This window comes from Rhopilema esculentum, chromosome 8, assembly GCF_057945365.1.
Source record: "Rhopilema esculentum isolate cy_ngs chromosome 8, ASM5794536v1, whole genome shotgun sequence".
Lineage (NCBI taxonomy): Eukaryota > Metazoa > Cnidaria > Scyphozoa > Rhizostomeae > Rhizostomatidae > Rhopilema > Rhopilema esculentum.
In genome coordinates, this window is record NC_142822.1 from 7461633 (window position 1) to 7478633 (window position 17001).

Below are 17001 nucleotides of genomic sequence, written 5' to 3' on the forward strand. Positions count from 1 at the left end.
AAGAAGGGAAATTTCACTTTCTCAAAAGATATTGCTTATGAAATTTTAATGACGAAAAAAGATGATATGAGAAGCATTCATATCCGCGGTAGCCAGATGGACAGAAAGCCTGACTTTTAATGCAGCAGTCTACAGCAAATTTGACCTTTTCCAAAATAAGGAGCTTAGTATTTTGCATGGCGTTTAGAGTTTAGAAGAAGCATGACCCTATCTGTCCACGGGCGAGCAAGCCTTGAGCACGATAAGTAGCGTGGCGAACGCATGTTGACATGATCGGTAAACTGTGAGCGTGAATAGCTGGTTTATTCCGATTTATCTATAAACAATCACCCCAGTCCTTTCTCTATTTGCTACGTACAACATCACCATTGTGTCGGCGTGTTGGACAGCATGAATAGAATTAGAAACACCGTGAGTGCGTTATACAAGAATTAATGTTCAAACAAACACACCACCGGTAGATTTTTCTTCACCGACGCCAAGACACGAGCTTTCGCATGTGACGTCAAAAGGACAAATCTCTGTACAACTTTGTTCAGCAAGTTTGGACACTTCTTCTGAGACACTGCTTAAAGGAGGCCTTTTATAGGTTTGCGGCTTCGCAACCCCGGCCCAATTTCTAAATGCGGCCTACGGATTTAGCAATGGTTTTTTCCGCAAATTGCGGCTTCCGATAAGATGCGTCTTGTATTTGCGGTGTAAACTGTCTTGCGCGCTTGCGGCTAACAGTTTTTGGCTGACTGTCACACAGCTTTTTGACCACCTATAATAGGCTCCTCATAAAAAGGTCTGATCAGGGAATAGTGCTATTAAGGGTTTACACCAAGGTGTCAGCTTGGGTGAGCATGTCCGCAAAGTCTTTGCACATAAAGTTCAATCTAATTCCGCTGAATCGGATCAGACTAGGCATTCGTCTGGATGTGTTGAGGGTCAGGGGTATGGACTTTCTGGAGATCCGTTGTCAAAGATTGGTTTTGTTCAGTAGTCTCTTTCCCATCTACCCTTTTCTAGCAGCTGGTACCCTGATGGTGGTTATCCAAACAATTTATTCTACAAGGTCTCAAGTAACAGGTATTGTTAATTGAAGTACCTCTTTGTTCTGTGTCATTTTTGAAAATGACATTTGCAATTTCACCTCGTCCTTATAAATTATTACCATTTGGTATAAGAAAGTTTGATCATTAAAGACATTTCTACTTAAAAATATACTTACACAGTAAAATGAGGTGGATGATTATATTGCCAACTATCTTGATGACTACATCACTCTAAAACCAGGCACAGACGAGTTTTTTGCGTACCAAACAACACAAATTAGACATCACTAAAGCAAAAGGTTACAACTTTATTCATTCTTGATGAAAATTTGTTAATCAGAAATTTTTTTTTTATTCGTGGAACTTAACGCTATCAACGAAAGAATTTTGCTTCGCGCTTGAAAAAAAAGAGTGCCTGAGCAAGAGAGAAATTGGGAAACATTTCATGTGTTGTATGATGGGTTCAAGTTTAACTCTGTTGATTTTCATCAAGGATATTTCAAGGTACGCGCACTCAAGACTGTGAAAGATAAGAAAATCTTTTTTTCTGGAATGGCGATAGCATCAGCGGGTATTTCCGGATCAATAAATGACACATACGTATGATACACGCTATGAATAATGAAATATTTCAATTTGATTAAGAAAAAAGAAAACACAATAAGAAAACGATGAATTAAAACGATACTATTGTTCAAAAATAAATGGTACATACACATAAGCTGCTAATATACACAAGTCAACAAAGTTAAGCTGAAAATATGTCCTTGAAAGAAGAAGCTGGAAAGCCTGAAAATCATTAAAAGAGGAGGCCAGAAAGCCTGAAAACTTGAAGTTGTAAAAAGTTTTCGTAGAGTCATTTAGTAGAGCCATTATCTCTGTTGCAGTTAGGTTGTTACGTAGAAAAGTAGCATTGTTATCAAAAGTTAACGTGCAAATGATTTTTGGATTGGCCTAAAGCTGGAGAAAAGAGATGTGGTGCTAGCAGCAAAATGTTGTGGAAGATGACCTACTAAGGGATGGGAGTTTAGCAAAAGGACGTGATAGTTCTTTTTGTTGGTAAATTTCGTTCAGTCTTTCCTCCATTGAAGATAATGCGTCATTTTGGCACTGGATTTTTTGCCTGACGTAAACATATTCTTGCAAGATGTTTTCTCTAGTTACGGGTCTTCCAGCATCTTCCAATCTTCCAAGGTAGTACCATGGGAGGGGAAGGGTATGTTGCAGAAATTTTAGCAAAACATAATTTTATTTCCTTCCAAACGTTAAGTATACAGGCAAGACGTGGCCATTAGCTATTATAAAAAGGCTTGGTGTGTTTAAGTTAATGCTTCATTCTTTTGTCATCTCTTTCTACTTCTGGGTGTTGTTGCTTTCAATTCATAGTATCTCGTCAATAGATCACTACATTGTGCTGAATATTGTCAAATTAAATAGGAAAGTCCCATCGAAATGCCTAGACACGACTAACACTTTTTATCAGGGAAAAAGTGCGATTTCAAGTCAGAAAATATTTAAGCAAAAAGATAGAGATTAAAAAAAATAGCGCAGGGAAAATTAGTGAAGTATCTAACACACCCAGAGAGGCAACGCCAGCCTGTCCCGGTTTGGACTCAACCCGGCTTTGAGGTTGATAACTCATGACATAGAGATGCTATTAAGCAAAATTCAAGCTAAAACGAAAAGGGATGCTTCTTATTTCACACTAACTTTAAAAACTAATGAGAACTTTAAAAATCCTTAAAAGCTGCGATTGAACCTTTTATGATTCATGAGCCCGTACAAGCATAAGTATAACGACCTGATACATCAAGCACAAGTAAAAAGGTACATCAAAACAGCATTAAAGGAAAAAGCTCTCTAAAGCACTGAGACTCTTTTTGTGAGTGGGGGTCATCCAGCCGTTTTCGCTGATATGTCCTATACGTAGGGGCAAAAATCCTACCCAGATATTTTACAACTGGCATAAATATTCGATCATTTTCAGTAGCAACAGCTGGGTGAAGGATGATGCGGACACAGATGAGAGCTGTCCTATTTACAATTTACAAAAATGTTTATTTTGCACCTTTCTTCTTTTTACTTGAGCTTTTTTCTTCGTTGATATTTTCAAGGCTTTGGTGAAGAGTAGCATGGATCTTCTTTGGTGCATTCTCACGCTTTGAAATCTGTATCAAAAGAAGAATTGAAAAAGTCAATTGAAGAAGGAATGGACACAGAGAGGATTGTACTTCAAGACAACAGTTGCTTCTGAACTCAATGTGAATACAAATTACAGCTTTGGCATGGAGACAAAGACATGTAAGGTTATTCACAATAGGAAAAGCCGTGACTGATCGATTTTAAATATTCAAGGAGGCTTGTCCTGCAGCGTTGCTGATTTTCAGGTAAATGTTAAGCTTCTGAGGTAAAAGAAGTTTGAGTGAGGCAGTATCAAACGTGAATTCCTCCTTAGATCAGGGCAAATTCAGAAAAATCAGCGAGAGAAAGGAGCTTGTTGACATCCAGAATTATTGAACAAATAACAAATAAGCGTTAGGGTCACAATTCTGCAAAATAAGGGAGCAATAAATTGAAGTCTCTCAAAGTCTATCAAATATAAAAAAAGAATGAAATTTTGCCATATCACTTAGAGGACATATGCTGTCAAAAACTAAATTTGTGAACTAAATTAGAGAACTTAAACATAATCCACCTGCTATATTCTCCTTTTATTTTTGAAAAATATTACTCAATTTTTGGCTTTGTCAGTATAATTACTGTTTTAATTATACCTTTATGTTAAAGGTCCAAGGTAGAGTAGTTTATACTTTACTCAGGTCCTGTATGTTTCAGTATCATTACTAAATTGAATGGTGGAATGGTGGAGTTTTAAAACTGTAATAAGCAAATAAAATGAATTGAATTGAATGGTGGACTTCTTTACTCCCTCTTTTGATGAGGCCAGTTTTGTTAAGGACTTATGCAGTTCACACTAAAATCATTTCCAAAAATAGATTTTTATGGCGTTGAAGACGAACATTAAGATAGTGCATAAATCAAAATGAAACTTAAGGGGAGGGAATCCAAAATCTCCAGATTATTTTATAACTAGCTTTTCAGTATGTTAGCATTCCGTATAATTTTGCTTCAACTAATATATAACAGCTTAATATAAAGATTGATAAAACTAAAATGATATTTATATGGTATGTGTGCCCTTAAAGGTACTGCTTGCATACTAGGTACCCTTGGTAGGGAATATCGAATTTGTTTAAAGCGATAGGAGTGTGGATGCAGGGGTGTAGAGGTAGGGGGTTCAGGGGAGCTAACTACTTCCCTTGTCGATGCTCAATATTAGACAAATTTCTATTTTGCTATTGCTTTTGCAAAATTTCGTGCAAGAGCGTCACCCTTTGTTATTTGATAGCAATACACCATAGAGTGGATGCTATTGTGGAATTATTTTTTGCAAATTTGTAGGGCCTGTAAGAATGTTACCTGTCAGGATATAGGTGAATTGAAAAGACGTTTGGAACTTAGATGAAGATAGAGACTGGCAATTCCATTAAAGGTAAAATGAAGTCAAAAGCAGATGCAAGTAGCTAAGGAACATTAGTGAAGACATTATTACGGGACTTAATGCTATATAAATGTAACACTTTATTGCAATATGGATGATAGACAAAATACAGACCCCTTTCATTATCCTTGATATCAGCTCAGATTGGGTAAGCGGCCTTGACTCGTCATCGCTGCCTATTGATATATCAGATTCGTAGTCCTCTCCTGTTGAAGGTAATGGTACGGCCATTGTGGCCTGAGCTTTATGCGGCCCTTTTCCAAGCAAGCCGATGGCCTCCAGCGCATGGGCTTTGTCCTCATCCTAAAATTTGAATGCATTGCAAATAGCAAACTAACTAAGTAAACAAACTAACTAAGTTAAAGCGTACATTATAAGCTTTGCCTAAAGGACCTAAGTAAAACAGAATAACAGTAAGTTTCAATTTATGGCTGCTTCAAGTAGGGAAATGTCTTTTAATGACGTTTAGATGATCAAGGTTGTATTTTGTAGACCTTTGAGGCGTCTTTAATTTCAATTAACTCTTGAAGAAGAGCATATAAGATAAAGTTTTGATAAAGATAAGATAAAGTTTACAAGGATACTCGGTATGCTTTTTAGCAAGACAATTACAAACGTGTCAAAACATCTTGATAGACAACTAAGGCTAAGGCAGGTTAGTGCCAAGAAACAGCACCGAATATGAGGTGCTATGCTCGATGGAAACAGATAAACTCGGATAGGCTGAAGGAGCATCTCCTTTCATAGGCATTTAGCCATTTAGGTCTAAGACTGAGATAGATTGTCTCAGTGACATAAAAACATTTTCCACTGCCAAATAGTATCGGAAAAACATGCTGTATTAAAAGACTTCCCAACATTTTACAAACAAAGCCCTATAATTACTCTAGAAATGTATAAATAATGCGAACGATTTATACATATACTAAATTGTCAAATGACATAGAGTTTAGAAAAAAAGGCCTACGAGATGCCTTCTAATTACTATTTCCACCACTGAGAAGCACAAATAAGATATTTTTTATATCTTTACCTTTGTTGCAGCAAAAGCTTGGACCTGCAGCAGCTCATTTGTTCGCTGTTCAATTATGCCAAGGTACTATAAGAAGCAAAATGCATTATAAATTCAAATTTATTACAAACTATGCAAATCATGCCAAATTATATCATTTCGAATTATGCAAAACAGCAAAAGCAATCAAAGGTGCACAAATCTGAATATATTGTGATGTAAATTGAAGTTTTGCTTAATTTCAAACAAAATTTCAAGCAATGTAGGATTATTGGTACAAATGTAATATAATTGGTAATATAATGTAATAGAATCTAAATATGAAATGAGTCTAAAAATGAAATGAGAGCAAACAGAAATATACGGGAATTTGGCTTTAGAGGGTAATACCATCTGAGACTAGACTTGAACCTAGAACGGCTTAAAATTAGAATATTGAGCTAAGCTTACAAACCTGCATCATATTGGAGTCAGTGACACCAGCATGTCCCCCAAGCATGTCAACAATAGACGTTTGATCACAATTTATCTTCTTGAATAGTGAATCAATTCCTGGAAGTTATGACTGATGCTCGTAAACCAAAAAAAGCAAGTTTGGGCTCAACGTTTCAATTTAGGCTACAAAATCGACATTTCGAGGGCTCAAAAACAACTAGTAAGAAACAAGGTTTTCGTATGTATTAATATGCATAAATAATATGTAGAATAGGTAAAATAAAATAATAATTGGAATAATAAAATCCAACCACATCCCTTTAAGGTGAAATATAACTTTAAATGAGAAAAAAGGATAAACATTTTTTAAATTTCTTGTTTTAGAATCGTAACGAGCATACCGATCGAATTAACAAACAAAACAGAGTTTACCAAATAGCACTTGCGTGAAATATACAATTCCCTGGCAAAAAATATCTTCACGTAGCCAGGCCTGAGGAATGGTGAATTCTCCATGTCCAATGCAGGCAAAGTTTAAAGTGAAGTTTTTTGTAGGGGGGGTTGGGGGGGGGGGTTGCAGAGCTAGTGATAACAAAGAAGCCAAAAAAGCTATAAAATGTCTCCATTCTTAATTTCTTAATTTCTATTCGGCTAGAAAACTTTCAAAATGACTGTCAAGCAGTTTTTTGTGTGATTAAATAGCAAACCAACGGTTAAGATTGACGGGTAATTAATAAGTATACGGTAAACCCTTATAAGATGCCAGATAAAGAGAACGACAAATAGGCTTTTGCAAATTGACTTTTAAAAGAATTTTTCGGCGTCATTAACAGATTATGGGAAGAAAGCTGCAATCCCTGAACAAATATGGAGAAGTGCGCTTAACCCTTGAAACAACACGGAGAAGTGAGCTACATAAATGTAGAAATACGGAGAGGTGAGTTGTAATATCGTAAACAGTTGTATAGTATTTTGTATTGTAAATCTGTATTGTATTCTTTTATTAGTAGATATGTATAACAAAAATCGTTAATAGATGGATATGAAAGAAAAAAAAAGCAATTAATCGAATATCAGATGTTCCTTACCAGCCTTCAGCTGCTCTAGGATTTTGTTGGCAGCTTTGTATGTATCATCAAATCCTCTAGCCTTCTCTGCCTCACTTGCATGCCTTTCCTGGAAAACAGAAATAGCAGGGTTTCAATACGGAACCGAAACAGGTTACATAGAACTAAGGAGGTAGATACTAGAAGTTGCAAGGACTACCGGTTACATTAGTCCAAAGTTCCCGAAAATGGAAACATCCCTTTATGTGATTTTATTTTCTGGTACAACTATGAATTTTCAATCACTTTCAATTATCATCGGAAAAAGCTCTTATTTGGTGGTTCTTTTACTGCACTTTTTGTGCGTTTTCTCTATTTAATTTCTATCAACCCAGTTCAGGTGTATTTTACAGTTTTCTTTTCGTTAAGCCTGGCAAACGGCTAACACAGGAATCATAATCCACTCCTTTTTAAATAGATAAATAATGAAAATTATAACAAGGCGTTATAATGAAAGCTTTATTCAACAACATATATATAAGAAATAGACAAAAACAAATGCTTATAATTGACATATTTCCAAGCACAAAATCAGGTATTTTTTATATATGCCCTTGATTTTACAAGTCTTAGAAAGCAGTGCAACCATCTTTCTAAGGAGGAAAATAGGACTCACTTCAAGTTGCCAAAGGATATCCTTTCTCTGCTGCTCTAACTCAACACTTTCCCTCTTGAATTGCTCAACATCATTCTCTATTCCGGCAATGCCTTCTTGGAGCATCTCAATCTCATTGTTCAATTCATTCACATAATTAAACAAGGCAAAGTTCTTGTCCTCGACTTCAATGAATATTTCAACCAGTAGATCAATATCGTCGATTTTTGTTGTCTTCTTTATCTTGTCAAAAGCAGCTTCATAAGACTGGAAAGTAAGAAGAATAACATTTACCGACCTTTATGTTACATAAGGATTTCGAGGTTAATAAATGATAGGTCTTTCTTGTTTAAGAGAGTAGACCTTGGGTCTGTACGATGGAACGCTGAAAACGTCTAATGCATCCTCATAAGCACAGAGAATCAAGCGTCACAGTTGCATGCAAGGATGGAAATAAAATGCCAAACATTTCATGGCGAAAATAGTGTTCTTAACCTGTTTGAAAAGTCGGTCAGCTATTAGTTTGAAAACGATGGTCAGCTATTAAAGAGCTTTTACTGCAACTTAGGCTTCTACCTAAGGATAATTAAAGGAGAAGGGGCCGCGTTTGAGCAAAATGGGTAACAAGGGATTCTTTCCGGGTATAATATCGACGCAATACTATAGTATGCAAAGTATCAGTTTTTAGGCTTTAAGTTTAGATAAATCTTCCAGATGGTAACGGAATGCAATGACGATCGAATAATTGCGACCATTTACTATAAAAGCTCTTTTTTGTCCACTCTCTACTAAGCCCTCGCCATATCTTTTACAAAAAAAACGGTTGATTTTGATATGTTATGTGTATATGATATGTGTTAAATTAGAATCAAAGCCTTTTGTCAAGTTAACCTCTCTATTACGCTCCCTTTAAAGCCTCCCAAAGCCCCCAGAGGACTTTACGAGGACTTTATATCTATCAATATTAATATATTAATCTTTAAACTATCAATATTGGAAAAACCATTACTTCTATTGTGTCATCAGTCTCCTTTGCTTCACTAGCCTTTCCAGATGTATGTGCTCCTTCGTGGGCATCTGACCGGTCTTCGCTCTTAATGCCCATAAACTCTTTCAATTTCCTGTCATGATCTATGATTCGCATTAACTCCTTCAATTCCATGTTGTGCTGCGCAAGATCTTTGTCGGATTTTTCAGTTAGAGCTAGCATCTTTGTTTTCGCATCATCTCTGTGAAGTTGGAAATTTTCGAAAGTTCAACAAAGGACAACCATTTATAAGCTAGAAAATTTCGATGATGCTGTGCGCGATCTTTAGTCACAACCTTTAACAATTCTTTTATACTTTAACTTTATGTATGAAATGACATAGTAAACTGGACTAATATCACTTTCTTAATTACCAAGGCACGCTTTAAATAGGGATTAATATATAATCAAATTGATGCTGCTTCTCTACCCTGCAGAAAAATCTAAAATTAAAACAAAACGAATAACGATACCACACAGTGATCTTTTCTAAAACTGATTTTTGGCTTCTTTGTAAAAATAAATTTATTCAAAAATGGTTAGTCGCAACAAAGGGGGCTACTTAGGAATTTTTGAAATTTTATCAAATGACAACGATCCATGTGGGATTGAAAAATTCTCTGTAACACTAAGCGTGATCCTCAATTATTATTTTTCATGTATCCTTTTGAGATAACATTTTCTTGCTTAGTTAAAGGTAATGTTTCCAGCTAAAGCAGGCAACTCTTCGGGGGTTTTCAGAAACATGTGATTTTAAATTTCATCGCCCCGGCCATTACAGTCGTTCTGTTTATCTACCCTGCTGCAAAGTTAGCTTTTCAAGTGAGCAGTTTTGCATCGCAAGAATACTGACCAATCGCAAGCCGTTTTTTCCATAGATGGCTTGACAAGTTAGGTATACGCAGTCCTTTTATATGGACACATTACCTTTAATGTATAAAATAACATTGCGAACTGGACTTATATCACTTTTTCGTGATTAAAAAGACCAACTGCAAAGCAGGATTCGTATCCCTTCTACCAAGCATAAAGAATAAAAATTGAAATTAAAATCAACTTAAATGACATATAAAGCAACCATAAATTCAAAATGTTATTCGCATACTTTCTAAAAACAAAAAAAATTGAAAATATCAGCTCGCAGCATATAGGGCTATTTTCACTTTTTTCAACTATATAAATGCTCAAAAAAATAGCTTGATATATCTTCGAAGTGTTTTGGTAAAGAATAGAGTAGAATTAGAGCGTTTTATGGTAATACAGAAAAATTATTAAAGAATATATAGCTTTTTTTAGCAGGAAACCTGGCTGCATATTATTGAAGTAAAAAATTGAATTTCAATTCTGTTTTTCTACTTTATTTGATAGGCCGAGTGAAAATTTGGCAAATAAAAAATTTCAAAAAAGCTTGATAGAATTAATTTTTATATGGAAGGTGTGTAACCTGGCGTCATAAGCTGTAGTCGATGCTTCAATCATTTCTGCAATTTCTTGCTTGTTCTCATTCATTTGCTAAAAAAGCCAAGGATGCAAAGATATTAATTAAACCTTGAAGATAATAAAACTTATAACAACAGGGGGTGTCCTCTCCTCGATTAGTTTAGCTATTGAGAGAACTCCTCCTTTAAAGGGCATGTGTCGTGAACATGATTATTGGCAAATGCAAATCAATTATCTTTTTTGTTTAATACAAAGCATGAGATTGCGGGCGCTTTTGTTTTTTTAGCCAAGTGTTAATGAGACATGTGTTAATGTGCCCTTTAAAAGAAATCCTTTACATACAACATTTACTTATCTTTTTCTTTATATTTGTATTTCAATTATAGTTCTGTTGTTTAAATTAATCTTTCAATTAATTGCATGCAGTGGAATTTTAAAATGATACTGAACTTGGATTATGATGTCAAAAAGATTTGAATTTTGTGACTCGATTCAACGCGGGTTAAACAATTACTAATACTAAGGGCATATTAAAGGAAAATGACGAATAAGAAATTAGGGTCTAGCTATGTTCCATACGTAAAAAAGAGAGACAGGGAGAGCTACACAGCAAAGTCGATTGGAAAGAAAGAGGCGGTAACATGGATGACTAAAAGGTTCTTCAAGATCAAATCTTTGAAAAGGGATCAAACTTTGGAGGAAGGGATATGATGGACCAGTTTCAGGTGATCAAGGAGGGGGCAACGGCATTTTCGCACCCCACTAATCAATGAAGGAGGAAGGTTTGGCAAATATTTAATGCTAGATTTCATAGAGATCGATTCATTTGCCTTAATAAAAAGTAACGCAGCATTTGTTTTCCTTTGCACTTATCAAATACCTCATGCATTCTTGACTAATGAACAACGAGCAATTGAAATGCAATATAAATGATGCTGATTACGTCAAGAACATATGTGTAAATTACCTTCTCTAGCCTTTTGTAAAGGCCTTCAAAGATTTCTCTTTCCGTCCTTACATGATCAATTTGTTCTCTCAGCTTTCTGTTTTTAGCCAAAGAATCATTGAACTTCGTACTTGCCTAGAATAATAATAAAGAGTCATTGATAAATTGAACAATAACGACCTACATTATTTCATGTACTCGAATGGTATCCTTTATGAATATACTTGACAAATTCGTTGCATTGAAGAATTAGAATACAATTTCTATCAATAAGTACATATGGGTCCAGACTTCAGAGATGGACAAGTCAATGAAAAGAAAGGACGTAGCAGCTGCAGGGTTTACTGTTGTGTCACATCTCACATAAATTTGATATTGAAACTTTTCGCATGCCACTTAAAACTTTTACTGACAAAATTAGATTTTTCCAATGCTTTGAGAAAAATTATGCCTTGAAATAAGAAACTACATAACAGAAGCAAGAATTTGCCTAAATGGAGTCATTTGGGCATTTATGCTCGTGAACAGTGTTAATCAGGAACGTCAGATCATATTTTGAAGTTGAGAGGGGGGGGGGCTCTAGACGTATTGGCAAACTCTTTTGGTAGTTTCCATCATTATCTTTTAACGCCACAATCTTGATGTCATACTGAATGAGTTGACAGGGAATTTGGCATCAAAAAGGCCCCTAGGATTGGTGTCATAGATTATCTGCTAAAAATATGGCTATATAAAAAAGGGCATTGTGTCCCAAGACAATGAAAACAGGATCTATCTCCTGTAAAACATAAAAGCTAATAAGTGTTTGGATCCAAAGGCAGGGACCTGACTATTTGTAACTACTACAGTTCGTAAGGGGTGGGCGGCTTTTGCCCCTACAAAAATACAAAAATTATTTATTTCAATGAAATCTGCTCCTGCAGCCCTGCCAGAGCCGAGGGGCTTGGGGGTCTGTAGCCCCTCACTTTTTTGGTGAAGTTTAATATTAAAGTTGTGTTTCACTGTTGTGTGGCTCCAATTGTCGTGTTTCACTGTTCGTCTAAGTAGTCAGTTTCTGTGAATGGCTGCTTCATGAAGGTGGCAATATCTACAAGAGGAGTATATTGCTGCACTGCTACTTGTTCTTTTGTGGCCAGTTACCTTGAGGTACATTTTTGCCGGCTCTAGAGAGGTGAAAGTTTGCTGGCACTAACCAAACTACACTGGTATTTGCTGCCACCTATTTCTGCAAGCTTTTTCTGCACAGATGGACAGAGCAAATCATATGACAAGTGCACTTGCTTGTAGCCTTCTTGTTTCAGATGTGATATTGCCATGGTTTGCAGAAAACCGTGTAAATTTTTGTTTCTTTGACAGGTCTTTCCCTAATATTAACCAACTACAATTTCTTTTTTTGAGAACTGTGCCTAAAAGATACCTTTCGTTTTCGAATATTTGATGATAAGGTCAATTTGGACCGAAGTTGGATTCATCAAACCCCCCTCACCTCTTCAGCTTGGATGTCCTTTGTGAATGGCCCCTCATCATTTATTCAAAATGAAGTGTCCTAAATCATACTACAAGTTTTTTCTTGTTTTCTCCACTAAAAAGGAATTTTCAAGTACGGCACCAAATCCAAAAAGGTTGCCAATCTCATTCAGAACAACAGGAGAAATCAATATAATTAGCTTTAAAAACTTTTGTCTCAAAAATGTAATACTTAAATGAAAAATAGACAACCAAAGTTATATTTCCAACAAGATCAGAAGTTCTTCGACAAAACTTAGCTTTACAGGGGAGAGGGGTGGGTCTGAACCCCCTCCAATTAAAGCAACATACCTGGTCTAGCCTGTTCTCCAAAACTCTTGACTGCTTCTGAATCATGATTTGTTTTGCTTGACTCATGTGAACACTAAAATCAAAGGATCATAATCAAAATCAATTTGCTGAAGAACAGTCAATTATTGAATAATTTTTGGAAAGATATCAACAAATTAAATTTCAAGATTACTAACCCTCCCATATTCTTCCTCTGTTTGCTTATCTTTCTTTCTATTGCATAAATCTAGAAAAAGAAAGCAGTAACTGATGAGAAATTATTTTTCCTCTTTATTGATGCTTCTCAGTTAAAAAACAAGCATGTTCTAATGATACTGCGTCTATATGGACTACCACAACACACAAACCATAACAAATTCATTCAAAATTTTAAATAATTGATGAGTTAATAATCAAACTACTGACTTACAAATAAAATTTTTGCTAGTGACAGCTTTTAATATTTAGTTATTTGCTTTGTGATTTCGCAATTATTCTATTTCTTTATAATTTCTATATTATTATTTGCTTTTCTAATCATCAAATCAATTTTAAAATCAAATGTTTGGAGTTGAAGAGCACACTTAAGTAAGTTTGTTTAGTTTTTAAACTTCAAACACTTATGTTGAAACTAACTAAACATAAAAAATGTTGAATAATGTCTCCATTTTTCAGTTGTGATTAATTTTTAGTGAGAAATTTAATAAATTATTTTCTTTTTGTCCAATCTATTAATTTGATCTTTAGCATTCTTCAGAAGTTGAGAGGCAAATGAACTTGGGAAACAGTTTAGAGACTGTGGAATACAGGCAAAAGTCATTAATTCCACATAATCTTTCACTAAGACCAGTCTTATTAACACCTAGATAGACAGAGCTGGAAATCTGGGTCTGTAGACTTTGCTTATCATCCCTACCCCTTCAAAGATTGAAAAGTGGTCACCTTGGGAAAAACACCATGGCCAGAATCCCGAGGGGTAATAAAAACTGTTCACGGTAATGTGATAATAATGAAGATTACTGTATACCACTCTTTGCAAAGTGTTTGACTTGATGCCATATTGGCAGAGCTGTACATGTTTTAGTGTGAGGAACTAGTTGGTTTTATGTTACAAACTCTATTTGTCTGCTTAATTCTATAATCTTAAATCTTTTATGATTTTTTCAAATCTAGAATTAATTTCATCTTTCCCAAAGCTTGACCAAGCTCTCATTTCCCCACGTCACATTGGGGAACTACCAAATACTACAAATTCTGATATTCTGATGTTCACATTAGTAGTTGCCTTTTGACATAGCATAGATCTACAAAACCAGTCAAGAAAAAGTATCTAAGAACCTCTGAATCAAGTTGTGTGATCATCTCTTTCTCTGATTGCATCCTCTCTTTGTATTTTTCTGAAATTCAGATTAAATTAATTGAAACCTGTTGAACTGAGAATACGTAATTGCCTATAGTGTTATTATATGATTTTAACAAAGCTTCGAATTAAGAAATTTTAGATTAGGTTCCATGCATAGACATATAAGGCAAAAGTCTACTTGAGAAGTATTGTTGCATGAAATTAGCAATATTCCTACTCTTAATGAGTTCATTGAGAATATTTTTTGCATGAAGAAAAAAAAGAGCAAGATTGTCTTTATTCTAATTTCCCTTAGCCATAACCCCAAAAATTCATAGCATCACAAAAAACTAGAATAAACACAATTTGTTTATTATTTACAAAAAGATATTAGGTTACCTTCATCTGACATCAGTGCATTCAATACTTCAACATTGCTGTAATCCTAAAAAATGAACATATGATTAAGAAAAATACCCAGTTAATGTCTCAAGGTTTCAATTCATTGATTTTTTACATCAATAAAATTTACAATGTAATTAAAGTCATTGATTCCCTAGTCTTTTGCCATTTATATAATACAAGATACCTTTTAGTGCTCCTCTGAGCATTTTTTCATGCATCATTTTTTTTGTTATGATATCACTAAAACAAACACCAGGATTAAATTCTTTAAGTTCCATTATAAAGATAAAGAGATGATAAAGAGAATACTTCCTCATTACAACAAACATGAAATACTAAGAATATGATTGACTTTGATCACAGTTACTAATCTGGTACCAATTTGTTAAATGCATATGACAGTTTCTAATGGCATTGGTGTTGTCTGACAGATCACTTTGATTTTACTTTAGATACAAATATAGAATTAATAAAAAGTTGCCAAAATCATAAATCATTGTTTGCTTTTGAAAATTTCTAGTTTTTTCCAAAATATTTAAAATACATTTAGACATTTTAGTTGTCACTGCTAAAAACCTATTTTTACATATTTCCAAAGAAAGGTTCAAATCTGGCAAAAGCAAGGTAGTTAAAACTTTCTTTGGTTTTTTTCAAATTAAAAAATATATTACCTTGGTTCTGTTTTGCTGACTTCCAGCCAGCCTATTCTCCTTCATCAATTCCTCATTCTCTAACTGTAATGCTTCAATTGCAGCCCTCTGCTTCCTTATTTGGTTTTGAGACTCCTCACTGTATGACTTTCTATCCCCTTCCATTATCCTGTACTGCTGTTGAAGCTTTGTAAGCTCCTGTTCAGCTAGAAAAATATTAGTTGGCAAGTATAGCAAGTATAGCATAGTCAAAACATTTGCAATCTTCCTAATTATTTCTTGCAAGCAAAGCAAGCAAATGCTATGATCAGGTACACAATCGCAATAATTTTGTCCAATAACAGGTTCTAGTAATAACTCACAGAAATGTAAAAGGAAGAGAGAATTATCCTTACACATTTATAAGGGACTTTAGAAAAAACTTCGTTATATTCTAAACATTTTGCAGGAGGTTGATGAAGTAGTGTTTGGAGAATAGATTTATGTACATATTTCGTGAGTTTTAGCATCGCATTTGTGAAATAGCTTTAATTTCTCTCTTTGATAACAGACTTAATAACAAAACATAGAATGTGAATTATGAGTTGAAATGATGTATAAAAAACAAACTTTTATACTGGCATAGGTTCATTTTTAGATTTTATGCAGTTCGAGTTTTGGGTCACTGATCAGTTAATGCTGTCTTATTTACATACCTAGGCCATCTGGTTCCACCTCACTCATGTCTGAGCGACCACTTTGAACTCTCGGCATTTTGAATTCAAAAACTATAAGGTATACCAATGCTGCTTGTTAGTTAAGCTTAATCGTCTGTCGAGCCTCTGATTCCTAGTTTAGAAAGTTGCCATTTTGGAGTTTTCTGAGGAAGACCCCATACAAACATACGTAAACAGTCTTGTAACCAAGTGACGAAATCACATGGCAACTCGGAAAGGCAAGAATAATAGCCATGTTGGTCGGGACAAATGACTGAATTCAAAATCAAAACAGAAAAGAAATACGAATAGTGTAAAAGTAACATTTAATTTATGATTGGGGAAGCATAATGACTTCTATGAACATATGGAAGTCAACTGACATATCTAAATGGCAAGATAAATTTTGAAAAAATTATTCGGGACTACCTCTAGGTGTTGAGCCAAGGTTGATTCTTGTGACAGGTGAAGACTTCATTCGTCTGCTGGCACCGTACTCTGAGTACCATAGCTGCAAAAACTAGCGGTAGCAAAAATAATCAGTAGACAAGACAAGACCCGACTGGGACTGGACATGGACGTAAATTGATGGATATCTTTTATTGGGGGGGGGGATTGGGGGGCAGGGACGAAAACAAGTTGCTAATTTTGGGGGGGCGTGGAAGTATGAAAATTCCAACTTCAAGTGATAAATTTTTCATTCGACCAGTAGATCTGTTGTACCTACCAAATTGATATTTGTAAATAGCCCGAGCACCATAGTTCTATTTTCTTTATAATTACCAAATCTTTACTCAATAATTAGCCTAAAGCATAAAAGCCTAAATCTCTAAATTTTGATTAACATGAAACAAACATTAAACATACTGTAAGAAGTAAAGCAACATTTAAGCAAAACCAGTATTAGATATACTTAATGATTAGTAGTATTCTTTCAGATCAATTGATCAAT

General features: G+C 34.9%; 1 protein-coding gene across 1 annotated transcript; it reads right to left on the minus strand.

Moving 5' to 3' along the window:
• Positions 1-1638: 1638 nt before the first annotated feature.
• LOC135695006 (coiled-coil domain-containing protein 63) lies at positions 1639-16227 on the minus strand. Its single transcript, XM_065213927.2, has 15 exons — positions 16050-16227; positions 15376-15560; positions 14699-14744; positions 14296-14354; positions 13155-13204; positions 12979-13051; positions 11182-11295; positions 10219-10286; positions 8757-8976; positions 7769-8014; positions 7135-7222; positions 6066-6163; positions 5633-5698; positions 4714-4902; positions 1639-3205 (listed from the first exon to the last, which is right to left on the minus strand). The coding sequence occupies exons 1-15, from the start codon at positions 16105-16107 to the stop codon at positions 3095-3097; spliced, it is 1671 nt and encodes a 556-aa protein (XP_065069999.2). The 5' UTR covers positions 16108-16227; the 3' UTR covers positions 1639-3094.
• Between the last annotated feature and the right edge of the window lie 774 nt (positions 16228-17001).